Source organism: Sphaerodactylus townsendi, linkage group LG02 (genome assembly GCF_021028975.2).
Source record: "Sphaerodactylus townsendi isolate TG3544 linkage group LG02, MPM_Stown_v2.3, whole genome shotgun sequence".
NCBI classification, from domain to species: Eukaryota; Metazoa; Chordata; class Lepidosauria; order Squamata; family Sphaerodactylidae; genus Sphaerodactylus; species Sphaerodactylus townsendi.
In genome coordinates, this window is record NC_059426.1 from 37,700,133 (window position 1) to 37,727,172 (window position 27,040).

At 41.3% G+C, this 27,040-nt stretch overlaps 1 protein-coding gene across 1 annotated transcript; it reads right to left on the bottom strand.

The window, feature by feature from the left end:
- Nucleotides 1–1,141: 1,141 nt before the first annotated feature.
- Nucleotides 1,142–19,150, bottom strand: DAPL1 (death associated protein like 1). Its single transcript, XM_048485884.1, has 4 exons — nucleotides 18,956–19,150; nucleotides 10,425–10,512; nucleotides 8,356–8,416; nucleotides 1,142–4,360 (listed from the first exon to the last, which is right to left on the bottom strand). The coding sequence occupies exons 1-4, from the start codon at nucleotides 19,017–19,019 to the stop codon at nucleotides 4,238–4,240; spliced, it is 336 nt and encodes a 111-aa protein (XP_048341841.1). The 5' UTR covers nucleotides 19,020–19,150; the 3' UTR covers nucleotides 1,142–4,237.
- Between the last annotated feature and the right edge of the window lie 7,890 nt (nucleotides 19,151–27,040).

Below are 27,040 nucleotides of genomic sequence, written 5' to 3' on the forward strand. Positions count from 1 at the left end.
AATAACTAGTTTTTTTTTAATTTTGGTAATTGATGATGTAATTGGTAATGAATTGCAGCCCATTCCAGAGAAGATTCTATAAAGGAAATTATATGCTGCTTGTCCAAATACAATGTTACATATAGTTTAGTGGTATGACTTAAAGCAAAATCTTCCAACTTTTTTGAACCTATGGGCACCACTGGAATTCTGAAACTGACAGTGGGCAGAGCCAAAAAACAATGGCTGCCACAAGATGCAGTTCCAGTTGCAAAATGTAACCCTTCAATATTACTCTTCCAACTCAAACTCACCACTATTTCAGGCAAAAGATGTTTGACAGGATGCCCTTTAAAATGAATGTATTCAGTGGTGGAATCCAAAAATTTTAGTAACAGGTTCCCATGGTGGTGGGATTCAAACAGTGGCATAGCGCCAATGGGGCTGGGCAGGGCACAACAGGGCCGGGCATTCCGGAGGCGGGGCATTCCTGGGCGGGGCTGTGGCAAGGACACAGCCACTGTGCCGGTCCTTGGGCAGGAAACGAATGCACGCAGGCGCAGGCTGCCACGCACGCCGGTGCACCTCCTGCTAGACTGCTTCAAGTTCTGTGCGCTACTGCTGAGAGGAGGGGCTTAACTAAGGCAAAAATCACATGGCAAAATCACCAATTAGTAACCCCCTCTCGGCACACACAAATAATTAGTAACCTACTCTCGGGAACCTGTGAGAACCTGCTGGATCCTACCTCTGAGTGTATTTTGAAAATATTCTCTTGCCTACATGCAGCTTATCTTCAATCATTGAGTGAAGACCTTTGTACTGAAGTGGAATCTGCTGCCAAAGCAACTTTTTTTTAAAAAATTGCACCAATCAGATCTCCAATGGCCAATCAAAAGCTCTACTGGGTAAAAACCTCCACCTACTGGGTAAAAGCTTCACTTAGGAAAGACATCACATTGTGGACCCCTGATTTAGGATATTTCTATACCACCTCTTCAGGCTCAGAAATAAGAATCAATACCATAAAAAACAAACGTTAGAAAACCAAACAAGCCCTTAAAATTAATATTCTTTTTTCAACTTTCTTAAGGCAGCACTCCATAAAACTGAAGAGAAAGTATTACTAGTAAGACCAACTCTCAGTAAGGCAACAAGAGAATTGAAGTAGATGGTTTTATGAAGTATATTCATAGAGGACATGGAATACGGCAATAAACTGTAGCTAACATTTAGAGGGAAAAGAAATGCTAGCAACTTCCATTACATAAAGTATGAACTACAGAATAAATGAAATAGTATATTTGTTAAGAATATGCAGGCAGCAATATGACAGTACAAATATATCTTGTGAAGTACCAAAAGGCATCTAAGTGACCATGGGGAAGCGTCAAAATGTTTAAGACAGGAGACATACTGCTGGCCTGTGTCAAATTGGAAGTGTCAGAGTCAGGAGCATGGATTGAATGGAAAGGAGGCATGGTGTATAAGGCCGTGAAGAGGTTTGAAGGCAAGTCCATTTTAGGCTACAGCCATCCATTGTAAAAATTCCAGCAAGTTCTGTGAAAGTGCTTGAATTCTTAGCTTGTCGAAATTTGTGATAAAGTATTTTTTTTTACTAACTTTTAGTGGCTAACTTTTAGTGGCTAAAAAGGTTTTTACTAACTTTTAGTGGCTAATAATTTCAAAAGTCCATTGATTTTGTGATTTTCACTATCTAGCGTTAGTAATGGCTTTTGGCATTTCTCCCATAAAGATTGTCTGTGCATAGCCAAGGGGAGATGTGTGTGACCTACTGAAGTCAAATCTTTCCTATCTCTATTCTTCAAATACAGAAAGAAACCCTTATTTAGAAATTTCGAGTTTTGGCAATGACAAGAAAAAGCATTTGAATGTAACTTCCCAGTAGTTAGCTATTAGACAGGAAAATATGGGTATTTTCTGCACAAACCTTTTATAACATTTTGAGGCAGGAAATAAAACGTTTCCTCCATGGAGTTCTGCATTGTTTTTAACCCGCTTTGGTTCCCTACATGTTTTACTTGCTGCCTCAAAATGTGTTAAGTGAATGCCCTTTTAAAATGATTCTTTAGTTGAAATGTTTTCAAAACTGCTTCACTGCACCGTGAAGTCTCTTTAAGATGTTTCCCACGCCTGTCTGCTGACCTCAGACTTCCTCCTTGGCCCTCGCCTGTTTATTTGCAGCATTTCTGCCTTTTTTTGTTTGTAATTTGGGGGGTCACTAATCGTTGAAGGATGGAATATGTGTAGTGTAGGAAATTGCAGCAGAAGGCTGTGAAACTTTGAATAATTTATCCAACAATGTTCTAAAAAAGGGGAGGATAATAAAATGGCAGCCATGCATTGTTCTGAGTGGGTGCGTGCAGACATTCATTGTGGTAAAGGGGAGGGACTGAAAATGTTTTACAGATGTTCAAGGGATTTGTGTGAAAAGGGCCAGAGACCTGTTTATGAGGCCGGACCTGTGCAAGTAAATTCACATGCTAAACTAATTACATTAGTTAAAATCATGACAAGTCATATCAGAAGTTCCCTAAATTTAAAAGAGACATGTTTCTCATAGGATCACTGCTCCTTGTTCAGAACAACACAGTATATGCAATTACCATGTAAGCAAGAGCCTTTATGATTAAACATTGGCAGAAGTACACAGAAAAAAAGAGGAATTGGCATTTCTTCACACACTCAGTCTGATTGTCAATGCTAAAATCAAAGCTGTATTGTTATCAGAGGTTTTCTGGACAGGAGAAGGATTCAGGTGGCCAAGTATGTTCCAATTCCAATATATTACTTAGTAAACCCATGCGGCATTAGCGTAAAGGATTAAAAAAGATTTAAACATGAAGTATACTAAAAGCCAAGCTCTTCCTGTGTTGAAGATACTAGTGCAGGTGTCCAAAACCTTTCTGAACTTGCAGGCACCTTTGGAATTCTAGCACAGTGTGTGGACACAGCCACAAAGCAGGTGCCATAAAATGATTGCTGCAAGAGGCAGAGCCAGTCACAGAAAGCCTGATGCTACTTAAGTTCACATACTTGGTGAAGATCTTTGTACTATGATGGCAGCTGCTGCCAAAGCAATGTTTTAAAAAAATATGCACAGCAAATTGAATATCCATTGACCAATCACAAATCTTGCTGGACAAAAGCCCCACCCACTTTCTAAAAATACTTGACAAGTGACAGGAAAGGTCTCAATGGGCACCGTGACCATGGATATTGGGAATATCTCTACATAGGTGTCAAGGTTCTGGTACATGCATGCATGCCTTCTCAGGGGCCCTTATGGATTGCAGTGCAAAAGACACCTCGATGCCAAGATGAATAAACTGATCATCAAGATGAAGCTGATAGTTTTTCAAATATTACTAGGAAAGAAATTAAGTAAGTTTCTTCATTGTCCTACGTCGCCCACATTCTCAGAGGCAAATGGCTTCTACATTTCCAAGCAGGGTATAAAGCAAGTGTAATGGCAGAGGTCCCCAACCTATTTCAGCCTGGGCAAATCCTTGGAACTCTGGCATGGGATGGTGGGTGCAACAAATAATGGCTACTGCAGGAAGTGGAGCCAATCACACAAAGGAAGCCCAAGTACAGAAGAAAAGAGCAGTAATAAAAAAAAAACATTGGGACAGTGGCAAGCACCACCGAAACAGTATTTTAATCTTCATAGCTAATTGGATATTCAGTGGCCAATCAGAAGTCCTGCTGGACAAGAGGCCCACTTGCTCATACTAATTTTCTGAAGGCACTTAATGGGCACCAAGAAAGATTTCAGCAGGTGCCATGATGCTCATGGGGACCATGTTAGTAACCCTGGTATATGGTATCCTACTCGTACCTCCATGTAGCTTCTGATTTTGCTGCCTCTTTGGACGCAAAAGGAGGCATGTTATGGATTTCCTGTCAAGCCACAACATGTAGTTAATGAATTGCATGCAGCTTTGTGACTCATAAGAAGTGCAAGAGCATTTGCCTCTCTAAGTATATGTTAGAGAAACTGCCTATCTATTCCAAGTGGCAAAGCCCAGGATGTTTTGGGAATGATGACACAAGAAAGTCCTATTAGTCTCTTCTGAAATAAAAATGTGCTTTGCAGAACATAAGAGATTTTATTGCCTGAAAAATATGAAGTAGAAACTGCATGAGACATTTGGTCCATTTACTGCATGCTTAGCTAAGTGGTGTTTTGTTAAGAGCAAGTCTGTCAGATATATAAATATTTTACTCTACAACTTTAACATTTTCGAGGCTGCTGAATAATGCACATTCTTTTGGGCGGGATAATCTTTTCCAGAGTAGGCCGTGGCTTTTGATGCACTCCTTGTGAGGCAGCCGCTGCTGGGAATTTATGCCTGAGCTGCAAGATTTAAAAGGGGGAAAAAAGAACAGTTTTAGCGAAAGAGCAATAATACTCAAACCATAAATCATAAGAATTAAAACCCAACCTGGCGCAAGAGACTTCTTCATTAGATTTGTAGCCTACTTCTCCAACAGTATATCCAAAGCTATTCATAGGGTTCATAAAATAAAGCAGTTCCGTTAAAAACCCGGGGATTCAAAAATTAATTATAAAATATATGGACCCATAAAGCGGGGGGAGGGGGGGAGAAAAAGAGAACTGATTAAGAAGTCTGGGGGAGTCCCCTTCCCCAACAATAAAAATGGAGATGGTTTAGTGTCATGGAATGCCTGACAGGGATGGGAGAAGGCCTTAAACCCCTTCCACACATGCAGAATAATGCACTTTCAATCCACTTTGCAGCTGGATTTTATTGTGTGGAATAGCAAAATCCACTTTCAAACAGTTGTGAAAGTGGATTGCATTATTCTGCATGTGCGGAAGAGGCCTAAGCCAAACAGATGAAGAAAACAACATCTATTTTGTCGAAGGGTTTCAGGCCGGAATCACTCTGAAGATGCCAGCCACAGATGCAGGCAAAACGTCAGGAGAGAATGCTGCTACCGTGTTTCCCCGAATATAAGACAGTGTCTTATATTAATTTTTGCTCCCAAAGATGTGCTATGTCTTATTTTCAGGGGATGTCTTATTTTTCCTGTGTTCTGTTCCATCGGGCATGCTTCCAAACAAAAACTTTGCTATGTCTTACTTTCGGGGGATGCCTTATATTTCGCACTTCAGCAAAACCTCTACTATGTCTTATTTTTCGGGGATGTCTTATATTAGGGGAAACAGGGTAGAACACGGCCATACAGCCTGGAAACCACACAGCACCCCAGCATCTATTTTGTTTCCCTTTTCTCATCCTGGTTCTCTCACACTGGACAGTTCATGTTATCAAGCCTGGATACTTCCTGTTCTTATTTATCCTCTGTGTGCAAGCACTTCTGTGTTAAACTCACCACCTTTCTGCCCCTCCCTTCATACAACACAGAAGAGCCTCTAGCAAAACATTCCAGTTTATGGTGTTAATCACAGCCCTTTTACGCCTTATCTAGATGTTCAGCTCCAGATGCGTGTCCCAATTGCATTTTGCAGCCAGGGTAGTGTCAGTGTTGCAAAATCTTGTCTCAAAAGGCAATAGTCTGAACTATTTGCAAAAGACAGAGAAGGATGCTTTGCTGTGATGCAGATTCTAGAGAATGAGGGAGAAACTGAACTTGTGGGAAAAACCATTCGTGAAGTTAAGTAGTGCATATCACTTCCTGTCTTGAACCAGCAAGAACTGTTTTAGGCTGCACATCCAAAATAAAAAGTGTGTATTAACTGACAGATAAATATGTCTCCGACCTGAAAGTTACAGTTTTTCTGGCATCTCCATTTATGAACCTTTCCCCACTCCCTACCCTAAATCCAAGAGAAGATTCTAACAAGGAAAGATACAGTGGGCTTGCATTTTATTTGTCTGTTCCTATGCTATATAACCTGATTACTGGCAACAGATTCTAGAGCCAGCAGCCATTGATTCTCCTGCTCTCATACTCCCAGAATGCTCTAGCAGAAGTGCTCCTTCACATTTCTGACCGACCACAGTGCAAATGCATTGACAAGTCTTTCCTGCAGGTGGGTAGCAATTCACTTGTGACTGAAACAGCATTCCAGGACGTCCCTCTCTTGTCAAGCGGATATTGTGCCTTCTATCCCATGATAGGCCTTGCCAGATTTAGTCTCAAAGCCACAGAAATCAAACTTCTCTACGCTATAAATGAATTAGTCACTCAACCCACCCACCCCTCCCTTACAAGCTCTCTTTTTGCAGGCAAAATACAAGCACTGACACTCCAGAACACAGCAATCAAAGGGGTGGGAAGAACATTTATTGATGACTTAGAAATGACCAGTGCTATCCACACAGCTGCAGTACAGAAATCTCTCCAGAATAAGAATGGCCCTTTTGACTAATGGACAAGAATTACACCTTATACAGCAAACATACTGCCGCTTGAATTCTTAGGAAGTTCAGTTTGCCCAGAACAGAAGCACATCTTTACGAGAAGATTGCAAACAGTAAAACAAATTATTTGAATTTACTGAACTATCAATCTGATATCTCACTTTAGGTCTGATCTACACATAGTGGTGGAGGGGGTCCGTGTTGCACCGGGTGTGCGCCTGGGGCACGCGACCATCGCCCCCCCCCCATCCCCACCAGCCTGGCCCATTTTCAACCAGCAGAAAGCTGTTTTCTGCTGGCTGGAAAAGGTAAGTGGGGGGCCCACGGGGGGAGGGGGCGGAAAAAACGGTGTGTGCTCCAGGCGCATTCCTGCCCAACTACGGCCCTGTCTACATATGCTGCAGAGTTCATTTATTTTAATATTTGTATCTCACTTGTTACCTTTAAAGGTCACAAAGCAGCTTGCAACAAAAGAATGTAAGTCAGTCTAGACAGGCAGACAATGTGTCTTGGATCTGCTGAGATTCAGCAGGAGGTCCATCCAACATACACAAGCCATAGACTAAGAGCCTGTTCCTTTACAGCAAATGTGACCCAAAGCAGCATTCAACATTGTGGTCCTCCATTTAATTTAATTCATTTGTACTCTGCCCTATTCTGGCCAGGGCTAGGCTTAGGACGGTTTACACACATCACAGCAATGAGAGGTAGATTAGACTTAGGGATAATGACTAGCTCAAGATACTTGTGAAAAGTCTTTTTTTTCCCCTTTGTGAGGGACGCACACGGCCTCCTTGAAATCTATCTTTGTTCTGAACTACAAACCCTCCCCTCAGTTTCCAGCTGTTCTACAGGTAGAAAAGTATGTTTTGGGTTTGCTGCTGTAAGGTAAATTTTGTTGAGCACAAGGAGATTATTGAGATCACTGAGGCTGGATTCATATTTAACTATTAAGAAGAGTTATTTATTTACAGGTTAGTTGTAACGCAGCAAAGGTCTCCAGGTAGACAAAGTACAAACCTGGCTGAGGCACAAAAATTTAAACTATTTATGATTTCAAGGAGTAGTTAGACTTTTCTACAATGCTTTCAGGCATGAACAGACTTTTATTGACTAGCCACTAGGTTGGATCTTCTCTCACAAACAGGATTCTACCCACACCAGTCTTCCCTTACCAAGAGTCAGGCTAAATCGTACGATACCTGCTCATGGCCAGAGACAGGCCTAACAATCCAGGCTCTCTCTTCTCTCCCACAGATACAGATAAACCAATTTGCCACATCACTCTGTCTGTTCATTTTTCTGAGCCAGACCTGATCAGTCACTGCTCTCTGCTAGAGCCTTTAGTTAAACCAGCAGCATCTTTGAATTCAGGTCAGCTACTTATGCTAGTACTAAAGGAGTAAATTATGCCTCCGGCCAATCCCACAACTGCTTCTGAAATATTAGCCTCCAAGCTTTTTAAAATGGTCATTTTTTTCCCTTGAATCCACATTCTTCTTGCCCTTCTGGGATTGCTGCGTATAGATGTGAAGATCAAAAGACAATGGGTGGGACCGGGAGTCAGCTGAATGGGAAAAAAGGGGGGATTCTACTTGCTGTAATAGAACAGCAAAGTTGCAATCTCTCAATATTTCAAGAGCCCCAATAATGATTAGTTCCACTTATTCACACTGAGTAGGCAGGAAACATCCTATGGAGGTCTTAAATGCAGAACACAGCTTGAGAGGTGCCAAAATGGCTTAAGTCATGTTCCAACATGTTGTGCATCAGATGAAAACAGCATTCCACTGCTTTTCAGGCTAGGGCAGCTTTAAGTGCTCTTTATACCTCTCCTTTCTCACTTGGGGGTGGGGGGAGAGAAGGGACAAAGGGGGAAACTGTTCGCATTTCCTAATATACTCTACACATTTCTTCTAGCGCCTGTTCAGATACAGTTATTGTGTACATAACTCTGGGATACCGATTCATAATTAAGCGTCAGTCTGCTCATACTTACTTTCTCCAATGCATCTGCTAACAAGACGCTCACGCTTTGCATTTTTGCAATGCTAACCGTGCTGTGAAAGAGAAAGAAGGGTTAGCCAAGGAGTCTGGTCTTTTTGTTTGTTTTTAACGGCTAGAATAAAAACTAAAGTGATCCTTCGTTCTTGGTGACTAATGCTCCCCACCCAATCTTCAGTGCAGTTTTGGTTACACAATTCACTCAGCCAGTGAGGTGTAGTGATTAAGAGCAGCAGACTCTAATATGGAGTACCGGGTTTGATTCCCCACTCCTCCACATGAGCAGCAGACTTATATGGTTAACTGGATTTGTTTCTCTACTCCTACACCTGAACCCTGCTGGGTGATTTTGGGCCAGTCAGCTTTCTCAGAACTCTCTCAGCACCACCTACCTCACAAGGTGTCTGTTATGGGGAAGGGAAGGTGATTGTAAGCCATTCTGAGTCTCCTTAAAAGACCTTATGTTAGAAATGTACTGTAAGACCCAAGCCAATGTCTTGCAGCAAGTTAAAAGTGAGGAGAAAAGCCACTGGGTAATTCAGACTCTCTGCAAAGACAGCATTGAGTCCTGGAAAGAAAAAAAAACCATCTCTCTTCACACTTGCAGTTGAATTGGGGATGAAGCCCAAGTCTACCTTCTATTCCTTCACTGTTACTGTACAAGGTATCTTGTACAGCTCTACCAGAGAGCAGCTATTAAGCCAGGCAGCTATTATAAGATGTGCTGATTTAAATCTATCAGGGGCTTGTCTGCATGGTTTAACTCTGGAGCGGCTTCATGGGTTTTTCTGGCTGAGGTTTTATAGGTGTTTCATTTATTAGCTTTGTGTGGAAGAAAAACTAATACCCTGAACACAGCCCAATTCCAGGAATACTTTAGCAGTTTCAAGATGAAAGGAAGACTGCAACGTTTGGTTTTTTATTTATTTATTGGGTTTTTACCATACACAGTGTTTGTTTGTTTTGGGAAAAATAAATGAGATGTTAAAGCACAGTTATTATGGGCAGCTGCTCAAAACTGCCAAGAAGCGTTACAACTTTTGTTTTGAACTTCTGAGGGACTGCCTCTCTGATAAGAGCAGAACCTGAGATCACTGGGTTTTGAATTCTGCCCTAATTATTTTGCTAAGTTAACTCCACCATTGCCTCTGACCAGTTACCAGTCACCAATTCTGCTAGGAGGTGAAATACTAAAACAATGAAGCTCACAATCATAGACACACACACTTAACTTGGGAGTACATTGTATTGAATGCAATGGGATTTATTCTGATTATATTTATTGATTTATTAAACTATCAGTGACCAGTCTGGGGAGACTACAGGATAATCTAGAGCTTTCTAAATCTGTATCAGAAGGTAGGGCTTCTAATCACCTGAAGAAAAAAATACCCTGTCCCTTTAATAGAGGCTTAATGGGATGTTTACCAGGTGATATTATCTACTGGATGCCATAAAGAGTATCAGCTGCCCATTTCCACACATCAAGTCTCTATTAAAGGCACAGGGCATTTCTTTCTCTTCAGGTCTGCAACCTTATCAGTAGCTGAGTTGGTATGATCCAATGGAACATTCTAGCTATTGGGAGAATTAAAGTGGTAATAGGATCACAACCCAATCTGTTACGGGTCAATTTAATTGGCTTTGGAGCCTCACATGGGGCACAAAGACATGGGAAATTATGCAGGTAGCAAGTGAGAGAGAGCATCTCAGTAACAGGAATTGTTAGAACACAAAGGCAAACACAGCAGATTGTCTATACTGTCTGTGAAAATACAGAATTTTTCCTTGATGGGACAACTTAAACCTCTGGTTATTACTATAGCCACAGTACCCTCCTGATTAAAATATATGTATATAAGCCAGACATGAATTGTTTACAGACTTTGCTTTTTAAAAACATTCCCATGCATGATTTTCTAGCACTAAAGGAACTTTGTTATGTCTTGCTCCTTCCATTTACCTGATGAAATAGTATAGTGATTACACTGCTCACAGCTGAAGGACATCTTTCTTTTTTGAACTCTAACAACACAAACATTCATGTCTCAACAATGCACATACCTTGCCCTTTCTCTTCCATGAACCTTGGGATTTCTTTCAACAGGTGCATTCTCCAGCTTCTTAGAAACTCTCATCCCTCCAGCTTTGACTGTAGAAGAGAGAGATGATAATAGCTGAAGGCATTTCACAAGCAATTAGTGTTCTTGAAGATTATGTTACAGAATTAGCCAAATACTCAGAAAGACAGATACATTATAGAGCACAATCTAGAAGTCTTCCCCTTGGCAGCATTTTAAGTTCCTTTTCTACATATTATTTTGGTGCGCATTGGATCTTAAGGTACAGTTTTTAAGCAGTCCAATGTTTGCCCTTTGCTGCTATGACACGGACCCTGCATATGTGTTTGTTCTACATGCTGGTTTGTGCCAGCTCTGCTTTTTGCAATTCATTTATCCATGAATGCAAACCCTTCTTTTTATTGTCTAGAAACCACTATCTTATGCATCTGTGGTACATACCGCAAGACTGTTCATGTGGGGGAGCAGCAGTGGAGCAGTGGTTAAGAGAAGGTGCATTCTAATCTGGAGGAACTGGGTTTGATTCCCAGCTCTGCCGCTTGAGCTGTGGAGGCTTATCTGGGGAATTCAGATTAGCCCAGGGGTCTGCAACCTGCGGCTCTCCAGATGTTCATGGACTACAAATCCCATCAGTCCCTGCCAGCATGGCCAATCTGGCAGGGGCTAATGGGAACTGTAGTCCATGAACATCTGGAGAGCTGCAGGTTGCAGACCCCTGGATTAGCCTGTGCACTCCCACACACGCCAGCTGGGTGACCTTGGGCTAGTCATAGCTTTTCGGAGCTCTCTCAGCCCCACCCACCTCACAGGGTGTTTGTTGTGAGGGGGGAAGGGCAAGGAGATTGTAAGCCCCTTTGAGTCTCCTACAGGAGAGAAAGGGGGGATATAAATCCAAAACTCTTCTTCTTCTCTGTGTAACCCTGGCATTTATACAGGTACAATCCACAAGGGTGCTGTCACAGCAGTTTGATAGTGTGTGAAGGTCTCAATAAATGCTATTAATAAACCACCTTGCTGAGATGTTGCAAAACTTTTACGTTACTCTCTTGCACAAGAATTTATATTTGTTTTTAAAAAGGTTCCTTGCTTAGTTAAGAGTCTGAAAGATAGGGAAAATGTTTAGTTCCCTTAGAAATATCCTTGGCTTTGATAGATTTTTACTCCAATTTTGAAATTTCATTACCATTATAAAAAGCAGATACACATAAACCCAAAAAGGTAATCTGAGATACTCAAGACCACAAGCATTTTGTTGTGTGATGCCTTCAAGTTGTTGCCATTTCAGTTTTAATCACTCTGCACATAATTTATCTATTACAGGCAATCCAGAATAAAAGTGTCCTCCTTATTGTCTCTCTAAAGATGCAAACATCTATCATGTATCTGCATTCTATTAATCACCAATTAGGTCTTGTTAACATGCCTGTCAGTCACAAACCAATTAGCACCCATTAAGGTACAGATGACCTAGCAACAACAATTTCAGTGTTCAGCAATGTCAAACACGTTCAACTTTAAGAGCATGTTAGGATACTTCAGCTAAAAACACCCAAATATTGCTAACTTTTTAAAGTGTTAGAAGAGCTTGGATGCTGTTATTTCATTTGAGGCATAGTTGAAACCAGGTTCAATCTGGGCAAAGGCAATATGTTCTCTTGAACATATGGTGAGAAATAAAACCCCAAGTTAAAACGTTTACATCCTGCCTTTCTTCTTTGTTCAAGGTGGTTTACGATAATAGTTAAAACACCCCAAGGTAAATTCAAAGATAATATAACAAACCTCAAATGCTTCCTCCCTTAAGAGATGCCTGCTGATTAAAACCCCTCAAAAGCCCCGGTGAACAGGCAGACGTTGGAAGTGCCTCCTGAAGATCTCTAAGAACAGGGAGCCCATTCCACAGTCAGAGCCACAATGAAAAAGGTCTGAGCTCTGGTTGATGCCAGAAAGGCCACCCTGAATGGTGACTGATAACCAGAGTTGGTGCACAGGGACGTATTGAAAGAAACGGTCCTTCAAATATGTGAGTCCCAGGGTGTGAAGGGTTTTTAATCAGAACTTTGAACTGAACTCAGAAACAGGCTGGCAAATGAAGGGGTTTCTCCTCTGTCTAGTCAGATAGGAAAGAGTGGAACCACACCCATAACACGATATTCAGGCCAACAGATAAGAATGGAGTGATTAACTGCACCAAAGGCTGCTGAGAGATCCTGTGGTATCAACACGAAAGACTGTCCCTTGTCCAACGTTACACAAAGATCATCTACCAGTGCAACTAAAGCCATCTCAGTGCCAAACCCAGACCAGAAACCAGACTAAAATGGGTCAAGGCCTAGGGTTGCCAGTTCTGGGTTGGAAAATACCTGGAGATCTTGAAGGTGGAGCCTGGGGACTGCAGGGTTCAAGGAGGGACCTCAGCAGTGTCCAGTGCTAGAGACCACCCTTCAAAGCAGTCATGTTCTCCAGAAGAACTGAACTCTGTCACCTGGAGAACAGCTGTAATCCCAGGAGATCTCTAGCCACCATCTTGGAGGTTCACAACCCTAGTCAAGACCAGTTGTGTCATTCAGGAAATTAGGATGCATAAAACGTTGATTAGAGCAATACATGCAGTGATAGCATTTGGATGGAAAGATAAGAAAAAATGGACGATTCAGAAATGGTTGGAATATATATGGGAACAAGTGACATTAGACATTTTTGAAATATTATCAAAGAATAAAACATGGCAAGAACAACAGAATGAAATAATGAAGATATGGACAAGTTATGAGAATTGGATGAAGGAGACGGGAGTCAGAGAAGACATATGGATAAGAAGACAACAACGAATGAACTTACTGCTGTTTGGTTAAATAAAAGTAAAACATAATATTAGGAGAGGGTGGGAGGGGGAAAAAGAGAAAATGTATTGTTTGGAAATTATATCAGATGTCAATAGAATGATTATTTCAAACTATACAATAAAAATATTTTTTTTAAAAAGGAAATTAGGATGCCACGTACTCGACCGTCTTCCTAGAAAAAGTAAATTCAAGAATGACTTGTGATTGGCCACCTTGTTCCTAGCCAATGAAGGTTTTTTGAACAGAGGTCTAATAACTGCCCCTATCAAAGGCTGAGGAAGAGGCATCTCAATTAGGGAGGCATTAAAGTTTATGGCAGCAACGTAAATTATACCTACATATTGATCTGGTGAGTACTGAATGATTAATATAATATTTCATCTATAACAATAATATAATATTTCATCTATAATGAAGAAGAGTAGTTGCTTTTTACACTCTGCTTTTCTCTCAAGGAGTGGCTTACAAACACCTTCTCTTCCCCTCTCCACATCAGGCATCTTGTGAGGCAGGCAAGATTGAAAGAACTGTGACCCAGCAGGCGTCTGGTGTGGACCAGGTAAACAAACCCAGTTCACCCAATCAGATTCTACTTCTCATGTGGAGGAACAGGGAACCAAATCCAGTTCTCCAGATTAGAGTCCACTGCTCTTAACCTCCACTCTGTGCTGTTATGATCGTAACGTTTCAAGTATGATTTTATAGTGTCATCAACACACATGGTACAGAGTAGAGTAAGCACAGGGAAGGGAGAAAAGTTTACAGGCTAGAGCAGGGGTAGGGAACCTGCGGCTCTCCAGATGTTCAGGAACTACAATTCCCATCAGCCTCTGTCAGCATGGCCAATTGGCCATGCTGGTAGGGGCTGATGGGAATTGTAGTTCCTGAACATCTGGAGAGCCACAGGTTCCCTACCCCTGGGCTAGAGTTTGGTGGGTTACTAGACAAACTGGTAAGAAAGAAAGAGGTTATGGCAACAGTTGACAAATCTGTGGACATTTATATGCACTTCGGTTACATTGTACTTGGGATGACAACTACCCTGTTTCCCCGAATATAAGACATCCCCTGAAAATAAGATGTAGTAGAGGTTTTGCTGAAGTGATAAATATAAGGCATCCCCCGAAAGTAAGACGCAGCAAAGTTTGGGTTTGGAAGCCGGACAAACAGAACACAGAAAAATAAGACATCCCCTGAAAATAAGACACAGTGCATCTCTGGGAGCAAAAATTAATATAAGACACTGTCTTATTTTAGGGGAAACACGGTATAAAGGGTTAAAGAAAGTTTCCTAGAACAGAGATTTTTGAGCCAATATCATACTGTTCTTGAACAAAATTCTAGGTATAGGAGACAGATGAGTAAAGATGATGAAATATAGATTTCATTAGGCATTCAAGCGTAGAGCTTAGAAGGGTGCACCTTCATTTAGAATTGTACTGTTAATCTGGTGAGGCTTGTCTTTAATATTCACATTGCGTGAGAATCTGCAGTTCTTTCTGGCTTTGATCTATTAACAGGATAATTAGTCAACTAATGTTTTAATCAAGATTAAAATTAATCACTGCAACTGAGAACAAGCAACTCCATTAGGGTTTATGAAAGGACATACATGAAGGGCTATTTGAAATCAGGGCAGCGAACCTTGTTCACTGCATCGGAACCTCTGCAGGTGAGGACATCAGTCACAATGAGGGTTTCTTGCTTCTAACTTTGGGAACCTTTTTCCTTAAGAGAGTCATAAAGAAATCCACATCTCTTGTGAGGTTCCAAAAGTGATTTTTTCCAAAAAGCATTGGACTGACTCAAGGTTCCAAGGCATGCCCAGTTCTTAAATCTGCATTTGTGAAGATTTAATCTATTTTTAGATATTGTTTTGTGCCTTTGGAAACTGCTCCCCAGATCTGTAAAAGTGACAAAAGCATGCTAAAGATGAATAATTATTTTTAAATGCCTCCTGCAGTATAGCACAATGCCTAAAACGGTTCAAAAATTATTGGGTTGAAACTCATCTCTGCCATGGCCTCAGTCAATGGCCTGAGAGTAGAAATATATTCAACATGTAGTTCTGAAATCTTTACCACATACTTGAAAAACATCCTGTGTAACAGCTCAGACTGCAAAGGAAAGTGAGAGGAGGAGGGGGAGAGCAACAGATATAAAGATTAATCTTATTAATTGTCTTCATTTATACCTATAATCAAGCTAATACTGCACCTGTTGGATTTCCCAGTCAAATGACTGTATGTATGAAACAATGTATTCAGCCTACACTAAACTAGTGTGAGTTGTATTATAAACAAAAGTAAGAATGTAAGAATGACTGGAATATTGGACAAACAATATATTCCCATCTCTGACAGTAAACATTTAAAGAAACAGAACCAAAAGATTCCCACATACTTTCAAACTCCCTTGGCGCTGACTGCTGGTTTACTGTTGGCTGAATAATTTTTATTTGTTTCATACATACAGTCATTTGACTGGGAAGCCCAACAGGCACAGTATTAACTTGATTACTGTTTATTTGTACCTCTCCACAGTGTTTGTGACTATTGTTCATTTATACCTGGCCTTTCCCCTAAACGGAGACCCAAAGCAGCATATATGGTTCTCCTCACTTCCATTTGACCCTCGCAACAACTCTGGACGCTGGCTGAGTCTAAGGTGCTATGGATGCTTGCTCAGTGAGTTTGGAATTCTGGAAATCCAGATCTTTGTTTAATGCTCTAACCCCAACACCACACTGCCAACCACCTTCTCTGCTGGTCTTTCCCATTAAACTGAAACCCAGCAACTGCACTGTGAAACTATAATGTTGGTATAAGGATCACAGTACTAAATGTAACATGTAATTCCATCCCCATGCGTATCATTCTGAATTCCCCCTTCTCTGCAATAAAGAAATAATATTGACCTGTTTAATAGGGATGCTTGAAAAATTACAGCAAGTTAAAATAACCAGAGGGCTTTAAACATTTTAAAGCTTTATACAAATGCCAGTGATTATTTATTCACTGCTATACAACACTGACTCTTCTCTCTCTGCAAAATCTGATAATAACAATAGCATTTGAGGGAATCCGCAACTACATATCAACTTTAGGTAATGTAATCTGTGTAATATTTCTTATCATAGGACATGGCAGACATCGGAAACTCACAGCGCAACACTGAAATCAGTGTCAGCATGTGTTTAACCCCTGAATTTCAACAACACTGTTGGCCCTCAAACTTATTTTAAAGGAATTTTAAGATGTGTAATCATAACAGTCCATGTATCTTCAAACTTGATATATTGGATAAAATGTTGCAATGAGAAGCAAAGTTTTCTTTGTATGTTGTTCATTCTTAATGACCTCCTTCCCCAAAACATTTTTGAAGCATGTATATTTTGCTAATATTAATATCAATATTTCTAATTCTCATCATGGCCCCCATTTGTGGATGCTTAAAAGCAGAGACTGGAACCATGAACAGAAAATGAAAAAAAAGTTCCTGGCTTGAAGCATAGTCTGAAATATATGTGTGTGTGTTTGTGTGTGTCGCGGGGTATGTGTGTGCGTTAATCCAGTGTGGTTTAGTAGTTACAGTTTCAGGCTACTAGGATCTAGATAGCATTGCAGGAAGAAACAGAGAGGTGAGATCTGGCACACCATCATTGCACCAGTGTGCTTCCATCACTTCAGATAAAACCTGGAAGTGACACGGTGAACTATTTTAAAAACTCTATGATTTTACCATAGTGTTTTTGTAAAATGCAACAGCACCCACCATGTCATTTGCAATAAAACATAAGCATGCTAGTACATGCACCCGCCCCTACCCCATTACTTCAGACTACAGCAGGAAGCCTGCTATTCCTCGACCTAGGAGACCTAAGTTTGAACCACCATTCTGTCATGGAAACTCACTGAGCGACTGTTGGCCAGTAACTACTCTCAGCCTACAAGGTTGGTGTGAGGAAAAAATGGGGTGAAGGAGAGAATGTTGTGAACTGCTTTGGGTCTCTGTTGTGGATAAAGGTGGTGTATAAATGATACAAATAAATATAGCTAAAGAAGGGGGGGGGAGATAAAAGGTCAGCTGGTGGGTGGGAGAGAGAAAAGGGAAACGTGCAAAGGTAAAGATATGGGGGTTGCCAGGAAAAGGGAAGCAGGAAATAATGTAGGGTGGGAAATATAGAAGAAAGTGAATTGTCCCCCTGAAGGTCCATACACTTCCACACAGTGAAACTGGGCTGGCAGCTGGCTCTGTTGCTTAAAACCCAAATCAACCTCTAATCAGTTGTCATATATAATCAGTTCATTTGTCAGCAGCCAACATTTCACCAAGGTCTAAGCTTACCCTCCTTTCCTCAGCCCCACCTCTAATTGGTTATTTCGGAAAAGGAACTACTGCCTGGGGTTGTGTCCTTTACTCTTCAGAGATTTAGTTGAGGTAAGGCCACATTGTTACAGGCAAGTCTATGCATACCAGAATTCTCTTGATCTGAAATATCAAGCTGGAAGTTAAGTTCTTCTCAGAAATTAAAGGGTTTGTGTTTTCAGATATGTAAAGTCATTTTGAGTCCCGCTTTACAGGAGATAAACAAGAACTGAACTTGAGACAACTGTTTTTGTTTTTAGAAGCACAGAAGGAGCAGAAATTAACAAGGAAGAAAACCCACCATGCATTTAATAGTGGAGCCTATCTGTTTCTCACACACATTTGTAACCCCTGAGAATATATGTTTTGGCACAGGAAAATGTCAGTCTTGCCAAGATAAAGGCATTTTATACATCTCAAGATGCCCTTCACCCACTCCTTTGGACAAAACTAACTTTTCCATATTGTGATTTGGATAATCCCCCATTGTCCCATATTGATAATGTAGGATTTCAAAGTTAGCAACCTTACTGACCATTCCACAGACATAAAGCTACCAAACCACAGTTACAGGCAAAATCCCACCAGTTAGTGGTTTCTCAATTCCAACCAAGTAGCAACATGGTCGGCCTCTCAAGGATAAGAGAAGCCACATGCTAATGTTTTTGGAGCCAGAAGGTATTTCCAGGAAAGAACTGTGGCTCTACCCAGCTAGAAGGAAGACCTGCTTACAAAGCTCTTGGGGAATTTCCAAAAGGGTGGAGCTTCAGCAGAGCAGAAAGCTCTCTGCTAAAACCAGCCCATCACCAGAGTCTGCCATAAACAACAAGCACAGCTGAGGGAGAGCGTGTTTTTGGAAAGGATGCACATTTTTAGCAAGCAGGCAGAAACGCCTCATTACACACTGAAGCCTGACGGAAGAGCATGACAATACAGAAGGGAAAACAGATCCCACTATTTGGAAATAGGAGGGTTGCTATGTACAAATTGGGAGCTCTGTCCCTTCGGTATTGCAACGCTCTTCTGTCACGCTTCGATATGTTACGAGGCATTTCTGCCTGCTTGCTAAACATGTGCATTAACCCCACCCTCACCCCCTTTCAGCATCAAGTCTTTACTTTCCCCCCCACAACTGAAAACAGAACTTACATTCTGCAGACAGACACAAAAACACAAAATTAGTGTCTCAGAAAGGGGATAAAGTTCCCCCACTCTCTGCAGCCCTTCTTAAATGCTTTCAGCGCCATCGCTCCAAAATGGACCACGTTTCCAGCACTGCCCTACTTGCAAACTTGCTTACCTGCAGGGGCACGCCCCCCTTTTGAGGGAGAGGTGGGCGCGGGTGCGTCAGGCTTGGTCAGCATCGCGACTCTTGCAAGGGAGCGAGAAAGACTCAGCCGCGGCTCCCACCAGCCTGCAACACGCCTGTTTATCCTTGGGGAACGGCGCTTCGTGCCTTTATTGCGCCACAGCGCAGAAGGGGCGGTGCCGCCCCAGGAAAGAGGCCGGGCAGGGCCAGGCTGGAGCTCTGGGGAGGGAAGTTGGTGTGTTTGGGGAGGAGTGTCGGAAGGAAAGGCCTCCTTTGCGTTGCGCCCTGGGATTTGTTTCCAAGCTCAAGCTCAGCAAAAGTCTTGGAAATAGCAAAAGAGAGCAAGTTCAGCATACCTGTCCTTCAGCACAAACGAGCATCGGGACGTGATGTCACATGTGCACAATTCACTTCGGCACTAGTCAGTATCGCAGTGCAGTTTTTGGAGTCCCAGGGAAGAGCAGCCCAGCTTCCATTTCTGGGAAAGCTTACCCCCCCTTTTAAAAATAAGAAATTACTGCGCTGAAGAAGAAGGTATATAAAATATTGTGCCTGAATGAGAGTTGTTATGTGGAAGAAGAAGAGTTTGGATTTGTATCCCACCTTTCTCTCCTGCAAGAAGGCTCAAGGCGGCCTACAAACTCCTTTCCCTTCCTCTCCCCACAACACACACCTTGTGAGGCAGGTGGGGCTGAGAGAGCTCAGAAGACCTCTGAAGCCCAAGGTCACCCAGCAGGAATGTAGGAGTGCGGAAACACATCTGGTTCACCAGATAAACATCCACTCAGGTGGAGGAAGAAGAGTTGGATTTATCTCCCCCCTTTCTCTCCTGTAAAGAGACTCAAAGGGGCTAGCAAACTCCTTTCCCTTCCCCTCCACAACAACCACTCTGTGAGGTAGGTAGGCTTGAGAGAGCTCCGAAGAACTGTGACACCCAGCTGGCATGTGTGGGAGTGCACAGGCTAATCTGAATTCCCCAGATAAGCCTCCACAGCTCAGGCAGCAGAGTAGGGAATCAAACCCGGTTCTCCAGATTAGAATCCACCTGCTCTTAACCACTACACCAGTGCTTTCTATGTTTTGTCCAGTTGTCAGAAGAAAGACTGTAAACCCAGGACAAAAAATATGGAGTTGCTTTAGTGATTCCTTTACTTTTCATAAGCCCGTTTGTTTGTTGTAAATTGCATCTCCAGAAACACACGTTGTGTGTTCACTCCCGACTGCTGTTTCGCCCCAGACTCAGGGATACTGTGTCTTTGATCAAGATTACTTTTAAATAGAAGTAAATTGCTTTTACACAGAGAGGGGCATTTCAGAAGTATTTAGCTGTAGAAATGGCAATATTAACTTCGATATTTCAAGATGAGCTACTTCTGAATAATGAAAAAAATATGAGTTACTGGGACTGGGTAAAAGTTGGATCTATATTATTTTAAATGGATCCTCATGAATTCTTATGATTTTTACATTGAAACGAAATAAAACCACCATGATACTGTACACCATTTCTTTGTCTAAAGGCAGCACCATAGAAATCACACATCCACTGCTTTGTGAGACCGCAGCGGAGTGAAAACGTGGTTGCAAAGAGCAGATCCTCATGATTTTTGCACTAGATCACCAAGCTCACCATCAGATCTCATATAATGTCCATAGCCACAGATCTGACCGCAAAAATCACAGATCTGCTTTGTGGTACCACAACAGCACAGAACATGGTTCCAAGGCATGGTGCCTCTGGGTTTTTGCACTGGGTCTCCAACATCATCGTCAAAACACATACCATGGCCATTGCCACAATTTGCACCCTAAAAACAACAGATCCATGGCTTCATGGCAACACCATGCTGCAAAAACATGGTTTTAAAGAGCAAAAATATGGTTCTGAAGCAGTGGTGGGATCCAAAATTTTAGTAACAGGTTCCCATGGTGGTGGGATTCAAACAGTGCGTAGCACCAATGGGGCTGGGCGGGGCATGACGGGGGCGTGGCTGGGCATTCCAGGGGCAGGGCATTAATCATTTCTCTGTTACTGTAAAAAACTCTTACTGTTAAAAAAAGTTCCTAATTTCCAGCTGGTATCTTTCTGTCCATAATTTAAACTCATTATAGCAAGTCCTATCGTCTAGTGCCAACAGAAACAACTACTTCTCCTCGAATTGACTGCCTGTCAAATACTTAATACTTTCAAATACTTAATTTTGTTTCTAGAAATCAAAAGAAGGATACTTTCCTTAAACAAGGAACTTTACCATATTTCTAAAACATGTTTCTAAAAGAGCCCAACAGGGAGAATTATCCCGTTTTCTACCTTCGCTAACCAGCCACATAGGAAACAACAGGACTTTATGATTTTTGGACCTAATGGAATTTCTAACGGAAAAGCAGACCCAATTAGTAACCCCCTCTCGGCACACACAAATAATTATTAACCTACTCTTGGGAACTGGTGAGAACCTGCTGGATCCCACCTCTGTTCTGAAGTATGAATCCTCCATGATTTTTGCACTGGGCCATCCCAATGTCAGCATCGACTCACATATTACATCCATGGGCGCCCCTTGCATTACAAAGATCAAGCATCCTCCACTGTGCTGCACTGTCACAGAGCAAAAACATGGTTCTGAAGCACTGATCCTCATGGATCCACAGGGTTTGCTTTGGGTCACCCAAACTCACCATCAGCTTCCATATGTTTATCATCACAGATTGTATAACAAAAAAATACACATTCAAGTCATGGTTCTAAAGCATGGATGCACATGGATCCTCGGGTTTTTGCAATGGGTCACCCCAAACTCAGTATTAAATCACATATCATGTCTATGGTCTGTATTACAAAATTTACGCATCAACAGTTTCCTTGGTCACCCCATATTCATTATCCATCCACCTATATTGTCCATGGCCAGAACTTGCAACCTAAAAATCACATGTGGAGCACATTGGGGCACGGCCATGTTATGAAAACATGCTCTCGGAGCACAGATCCTCATGGATCCTAAGGCTTTGTATGCTTGGTTGTCCTGAACTCACCATCACATCACAATGTTTTTTGGTCTATATGATTACAGACATGATATATAATCTGATGGTGATAGATATGATGTATAATCTAATGGTAAGTTTGACATGATTTAGTGCAAAAAGGATTAATGAGGATCCATGCTTTGCAACCACGTTTTTCTGCTACAGTGGATGTCTTGTCTGTTCATTGCCTCAGTCTCTGGATTTAATTATCCACAAATGGGGCAATGTTGAGAATTAGATATATTGATGTTGTAGTAAAGGTTGAAATAAGTTGTTTGCAGCTGTGTTGGTCCAAAATATAAAAACAATCTTTCAATTCCGTAGGTCCTGTAAAACGTGGCTATTCCACCAGGCCTTTTCCACCTAGCCAGCTGGATTAAATGATGGGATGTTATCTCCTTTCAGCCTGGGAGAGGGGGGGGGAGGGAGGGAGGGGGGATTCTCATTGCCATCTGTTTCTAATACCTGTTTAGTATTGGTTTTAACACAATAATACATATTTTATATTGTTTTAATATCTATTTTAATGTTTTAAAATTTAACGGTTATGTTGGGAGCTGTGTTGTAACCTGCTCTGAGCCTTATGGGTGGGATAGAAACCAGAAAATAAATAAATAAGAACCCATTTAATACCTTTTATTAGGACCATCCAAGAATATTTTGTGTCATTTTTATTGTCCCTAATAAAAGGTTTTACATGGATTTCTTCTTGATTTTGTAGTAAAAGTTTGCATTGAGAGACCTCTTCCGTGTTGTTATCTGTTGTTACTACCAGTCAATCATGAGGGGCTAATTACGACATTTACCCAAAAGGAAGATGACCCTGAATGTAAGAAGATCCCCACCCCTTAAAGAGCCATGGCTAAAGCAAAATACAGATAACACGAAATTTAAGATGAACCTGTCCATCTCTCTGTGGATACAGAGAGCGGTGCCTAGCAGCAGGCTCCTGGAACTGCAGGCATTTCAGCTAGAAGGTTTTGGTCCTCGTATTTATTGCAGCAATTTCCTTTCTTGTGTGTTTTTCTTTCTCTGGTATTTTTCTCATTAAAAAATTCTCCCGGGCCTTTGTCCAGGTCTCTATTGGCATTTTCACTTTGTTTATTTGGAGCTTGAGTGTGCATTCATTCTCTATTCTTCCTTGTATTCAGAACTTTTCCAGGCAAAGCAGAAATGTGCAACCACTTGTGAGCTGAATTTAAAAAGAACAGGGCAGAATCCAACCACTTTTCCTGCTGGGAGAAAACAGAGAAGAGGGTTCTTTTTGAAAACCAAAAATCCCATGTCATGGTGAATGTGGGTCAATAGCTGTAGTGAGGAAAGATTAAGTGATACTGAGAGAAAATGCAACCCAGAATGGGTCACCGTGTATATGTTCCATGACTTTTTTTTTGTTATCTGTATGCACATGTGGTGAGAATATATTGGTTTTCCTTCTATCTCCTTCATAACTCTGCATCCAAATACTATTACTAAAAATGTTTGAGATATATTCTAAGTAAAACTAGGACCATTATAAGATTGTTCATTTTTTAAAATGAACAAAAACTTTAAGATTCAAAAAGTACGTTTAGTTTTTTAAAATAAACAAATCCATCATATTTACTAATGTAGCCTGCTGCTTCCAGAGGGTTTACCAGTGGCAAGAAACCCCCCCCCCCCCGCAATCTCCCCACCACCAGAAAGCCCTCCATAGGGCTCAATAGACTTATACTACTCGAAAGGTTCAAGGGCCAGGTCACCACACACTTTCCCACAAACCTGGAGTGGAAATCGACTAATGTCAGTTCCACCCCCAGGAATGCCCCTGCCAAGCCTCTACTGCGTTGACGGAGCTGGCGGTGTCGCGGGAGTGCTGACATTGCACTTGGCACTGCATCTGGGCATCCCAGAGGGACACAGAGGCACCTGCTGACGTGATTGTTCCTCGGTCGGAGTAAACGTCCTGGGGAGATCAAATCCACCATGTTGGCCCTGGGCCACCTCCATGGAATGATTCCCCTCCCAATCTGGATTGAGCCATTAGTATTATCACAAAAATCTTTCTTCGTAACAACTCTTTCTGTATGATTGGGGAAATTCTGGCATGCAATGTCTTCCTGGTTGGGCCTTCCACAAACTTGCAAATAAATTAACACTTTCCTCTGAGCCTTTTCTCTCTAGCTGCATGCCAGACTGATTGGGGGGGGGGGGGGGCGGGCGGAGCTCTTGCAGTCAGTAATACCCTGTTTCCCCTAATATAAGACACCCCCGAAAAATAAGACATAGTAGAGGTTTTGCTGAAGTGCGAAATATAAGGCATCTCCCGAAAGTAAGACGTAGCAAAGTTTTTGTTTGGAAGCATGCCCGACGAACAGAACACAGAAAAATAAGACATCCCCTGAAAATAAGACATAGAGCATCTTTGGGAGCAAAAATTAATATAAGACACTGTCTTATATTCGGGGAAACACGGTATGTGAACAACTTTACTAACTGCCCATATTCACTAGGCCCTACATCCTAAACCTTTTAATAGAAATAAAATGTAAAAGTAAAAATTATATGGGTTACAAACTCATTAACTGCAAACTTCAAGGACACAGCAAATTTGGTAGACAGAGGTTTTGTGTTCGGCTTCTAATTCCTGGCACAGATATCACTGGCACCAACTGAATTCACTGTCATTACCAACCAACTAGACACATGACTTTTAAATAAATAGTGAATATAAAATAATAAGTTAGGTTAGATAACCTTATTTTTTATTTTGTCATTTCCAAAGAACTGTAAGAGTACACTGTTGTGCCATCTCAAAAAGAGCACATATACTCTTAAAAGAGTACTGGGGGTAACTCCAGCTCCGAAGATCATAGGACTGGAGCCTTAACTGCATAAATCTAATTATTTTTTTGTTTCTCTTTTTCTTCTCGCAGGGTTAAGGAATTATGTGTACTCAGTGCAGAATGGCAAGGCAGGATTCAGCCTGCCGCAATCCCGGCCGAGATCACTCATCTACCCTTCCTTCCCATGCAAGCTTCAGCTTGGTTTACCTGAACACATTGGATGTAATCTGCAAATGATGCGTTAAGGTATGTGTAAAAGCATTTTAGGATGCTGTTGAATGAATAATAGCTTACAGTGAGTACAATAATTTTAAAGCTAGAATAAAGGCTTTTTTTCTCATGTTGAAAGTCAGCATGAAAAATGTTCTGTAATTGCTGTCTTAATTATAAGACATCACTTTATGATTACTGATGTCATGGCCTCCCTGTCAGTTTTGCAAGCAAAGAACTAATCATCAAGATTGTTCAAGGATTATCCAGTAATTCTTGTTTTAGGAAGAGTCTTGTGCGTTTGGCCCAGCAAGGGAAGCTCAATTTACATAATTCCGTATCATGCCAATACTTGTTCTCTGAGAGTAGGAGTGTGTTGCAGTTTGAATTCTGCATAGCTGTTCAAGGGCAGGCAGTCTTTACCACAGCTAGGCATTAACAGGGTCTAACAGACTGACCTTTTCAGGAACACTCTCTAGACTGTCTGTTCTCCTTCTACAGGACATAGTAGGGACCTGTTATATTAGTATTTTAAGAAACCTAGAACTATTATAGTTTATACCCAGTTTTGAGGAAATTTAGTCCAATTAAATCAGTGTGAGTTATTTTCATTCGAGTTTATAGAAATGTTTGGATTTTCCCCAAAACTACTAAATGAGAACTGTCTGTAGCTATTCATATTTTTTTAAATTGTTCCCATGTTCAAACACCAAATCTACAAATATTCTTTGGAACTGAAAACATTATTAACTTTGAATGTAGCCGTAAGCAGCAACAATCCCAGTGGTTTTAATGGCATTTTAAAGCATAAAACATTTTTTGTTATGTAAAAAGTGTTCACAGGCACCTGGTCTTTTATAATGTTATAATTAGTTCCCATCAATATATCTTCATACCCACATATCTTGGAGTTTTAGGTCTGATTCCAATTCTTTTGAAAATAAGATATTTAATCCTAAATTCCAAGGCTCAATAAAATGTCACACTCTTCTAAGTCCATTGAAGTCAAAGGTGTAACTGTTTAAAATTGCATTAGTTGTCAACATTGTGTTGTAGCAGTTACAGTGTTGGGACTAGGCCTGGGATGACCTAGGTGGGAATCCATCGTCTGCTATGTTAGCTCCCCTGGGCCACCTGTTTTGTGCATTCTTGTGAAGCTAGAATGGGAGGGAGAGAGACACTGTGTTAACTTCTCTGAACTCCTTAGTGAAAGGGTAGGATAAAAAGTAACTTTCTTCGTCTCCTCGAATAGCTGTTCACCTGAGGAATGTAGCTGGAACATCTTGAAACCAAAAAGGACGTAACCTGAACTTGCTTTTATAATATTTTTTTAATCTCTCTTCCTTTTAGGTACAAGCAGAGGTGGGATTCAGCCTATTCGCACCTATTCGGTAGGACCGGTAGCTAATTTTTTGTCTAGTTCAGAGAACTGGTTGTAATCCCACCACTGGGTCCTTTTGGAACCAGTTGTTAAATTATTTGAATCCTACCAGTGGGTTAAAGGGATGGTGGTGGTGATAGGACTTAATCATTGCTTGTCATTTCTGGTAGTAGAGAGCTCTGTCCATATAGAGTAACATGTGTGTGTCAAGTGCTGTCAAGCTGCAGCTAACTTATGGTGACCCCAGTAGGGTTTTCAAGGCAAGTGACTAAGTAGAGGTGCTTTACCATTGCCTGTCTCTGCACAGTCTTCCTTGGAGGTCTTCCATCAAAGTACCAATTCTGCTTAGCTTCTGAGATCAGACTATACTATACCATTCCACATCTCTAGAGTGACATATAAAAGAAAGCAATTGGTTCAAAAGGATCTGTTTGGTGCTGTTGTTTTGGGTCTCGCTTGGTATACAGAAAACTGAACAGGAGACTAGAATATAAAATGTTTTTACCCCCGTTTGGTTTTGCGATTATGAAATAATCCACTAATTCTCTTCCCTCAACTGGATGAATTTAACAAAAAAAGTTATTGCAGAGGAAAGGTAGGACAATAAATTTAATCACAGTGATCAAATCA

Coding starts and splice junctions, on each gene's coding strand:
- DAPL1 (XM_048485884.1), bottom strand. CDS start 19,019: ATGCTGACCAAGCCTGACGCACCCGCGCCCACCTCTCCCTCAAAAGGG. Junction 8,417..10,424: donor CATGGAAGAGAAAGGGCAAG/GTATGTGCATTG, acceptor TCTCTTTCACAG/CACGGTTAGCATTGCAAAAA. Junction 4,361..8,355: donor TAGCAGATGCATTGGAGAAA/GTAAGTATGAGC, acceptor TAAATCTTGCAG/CTCAGGCATAAATTCCCAGC.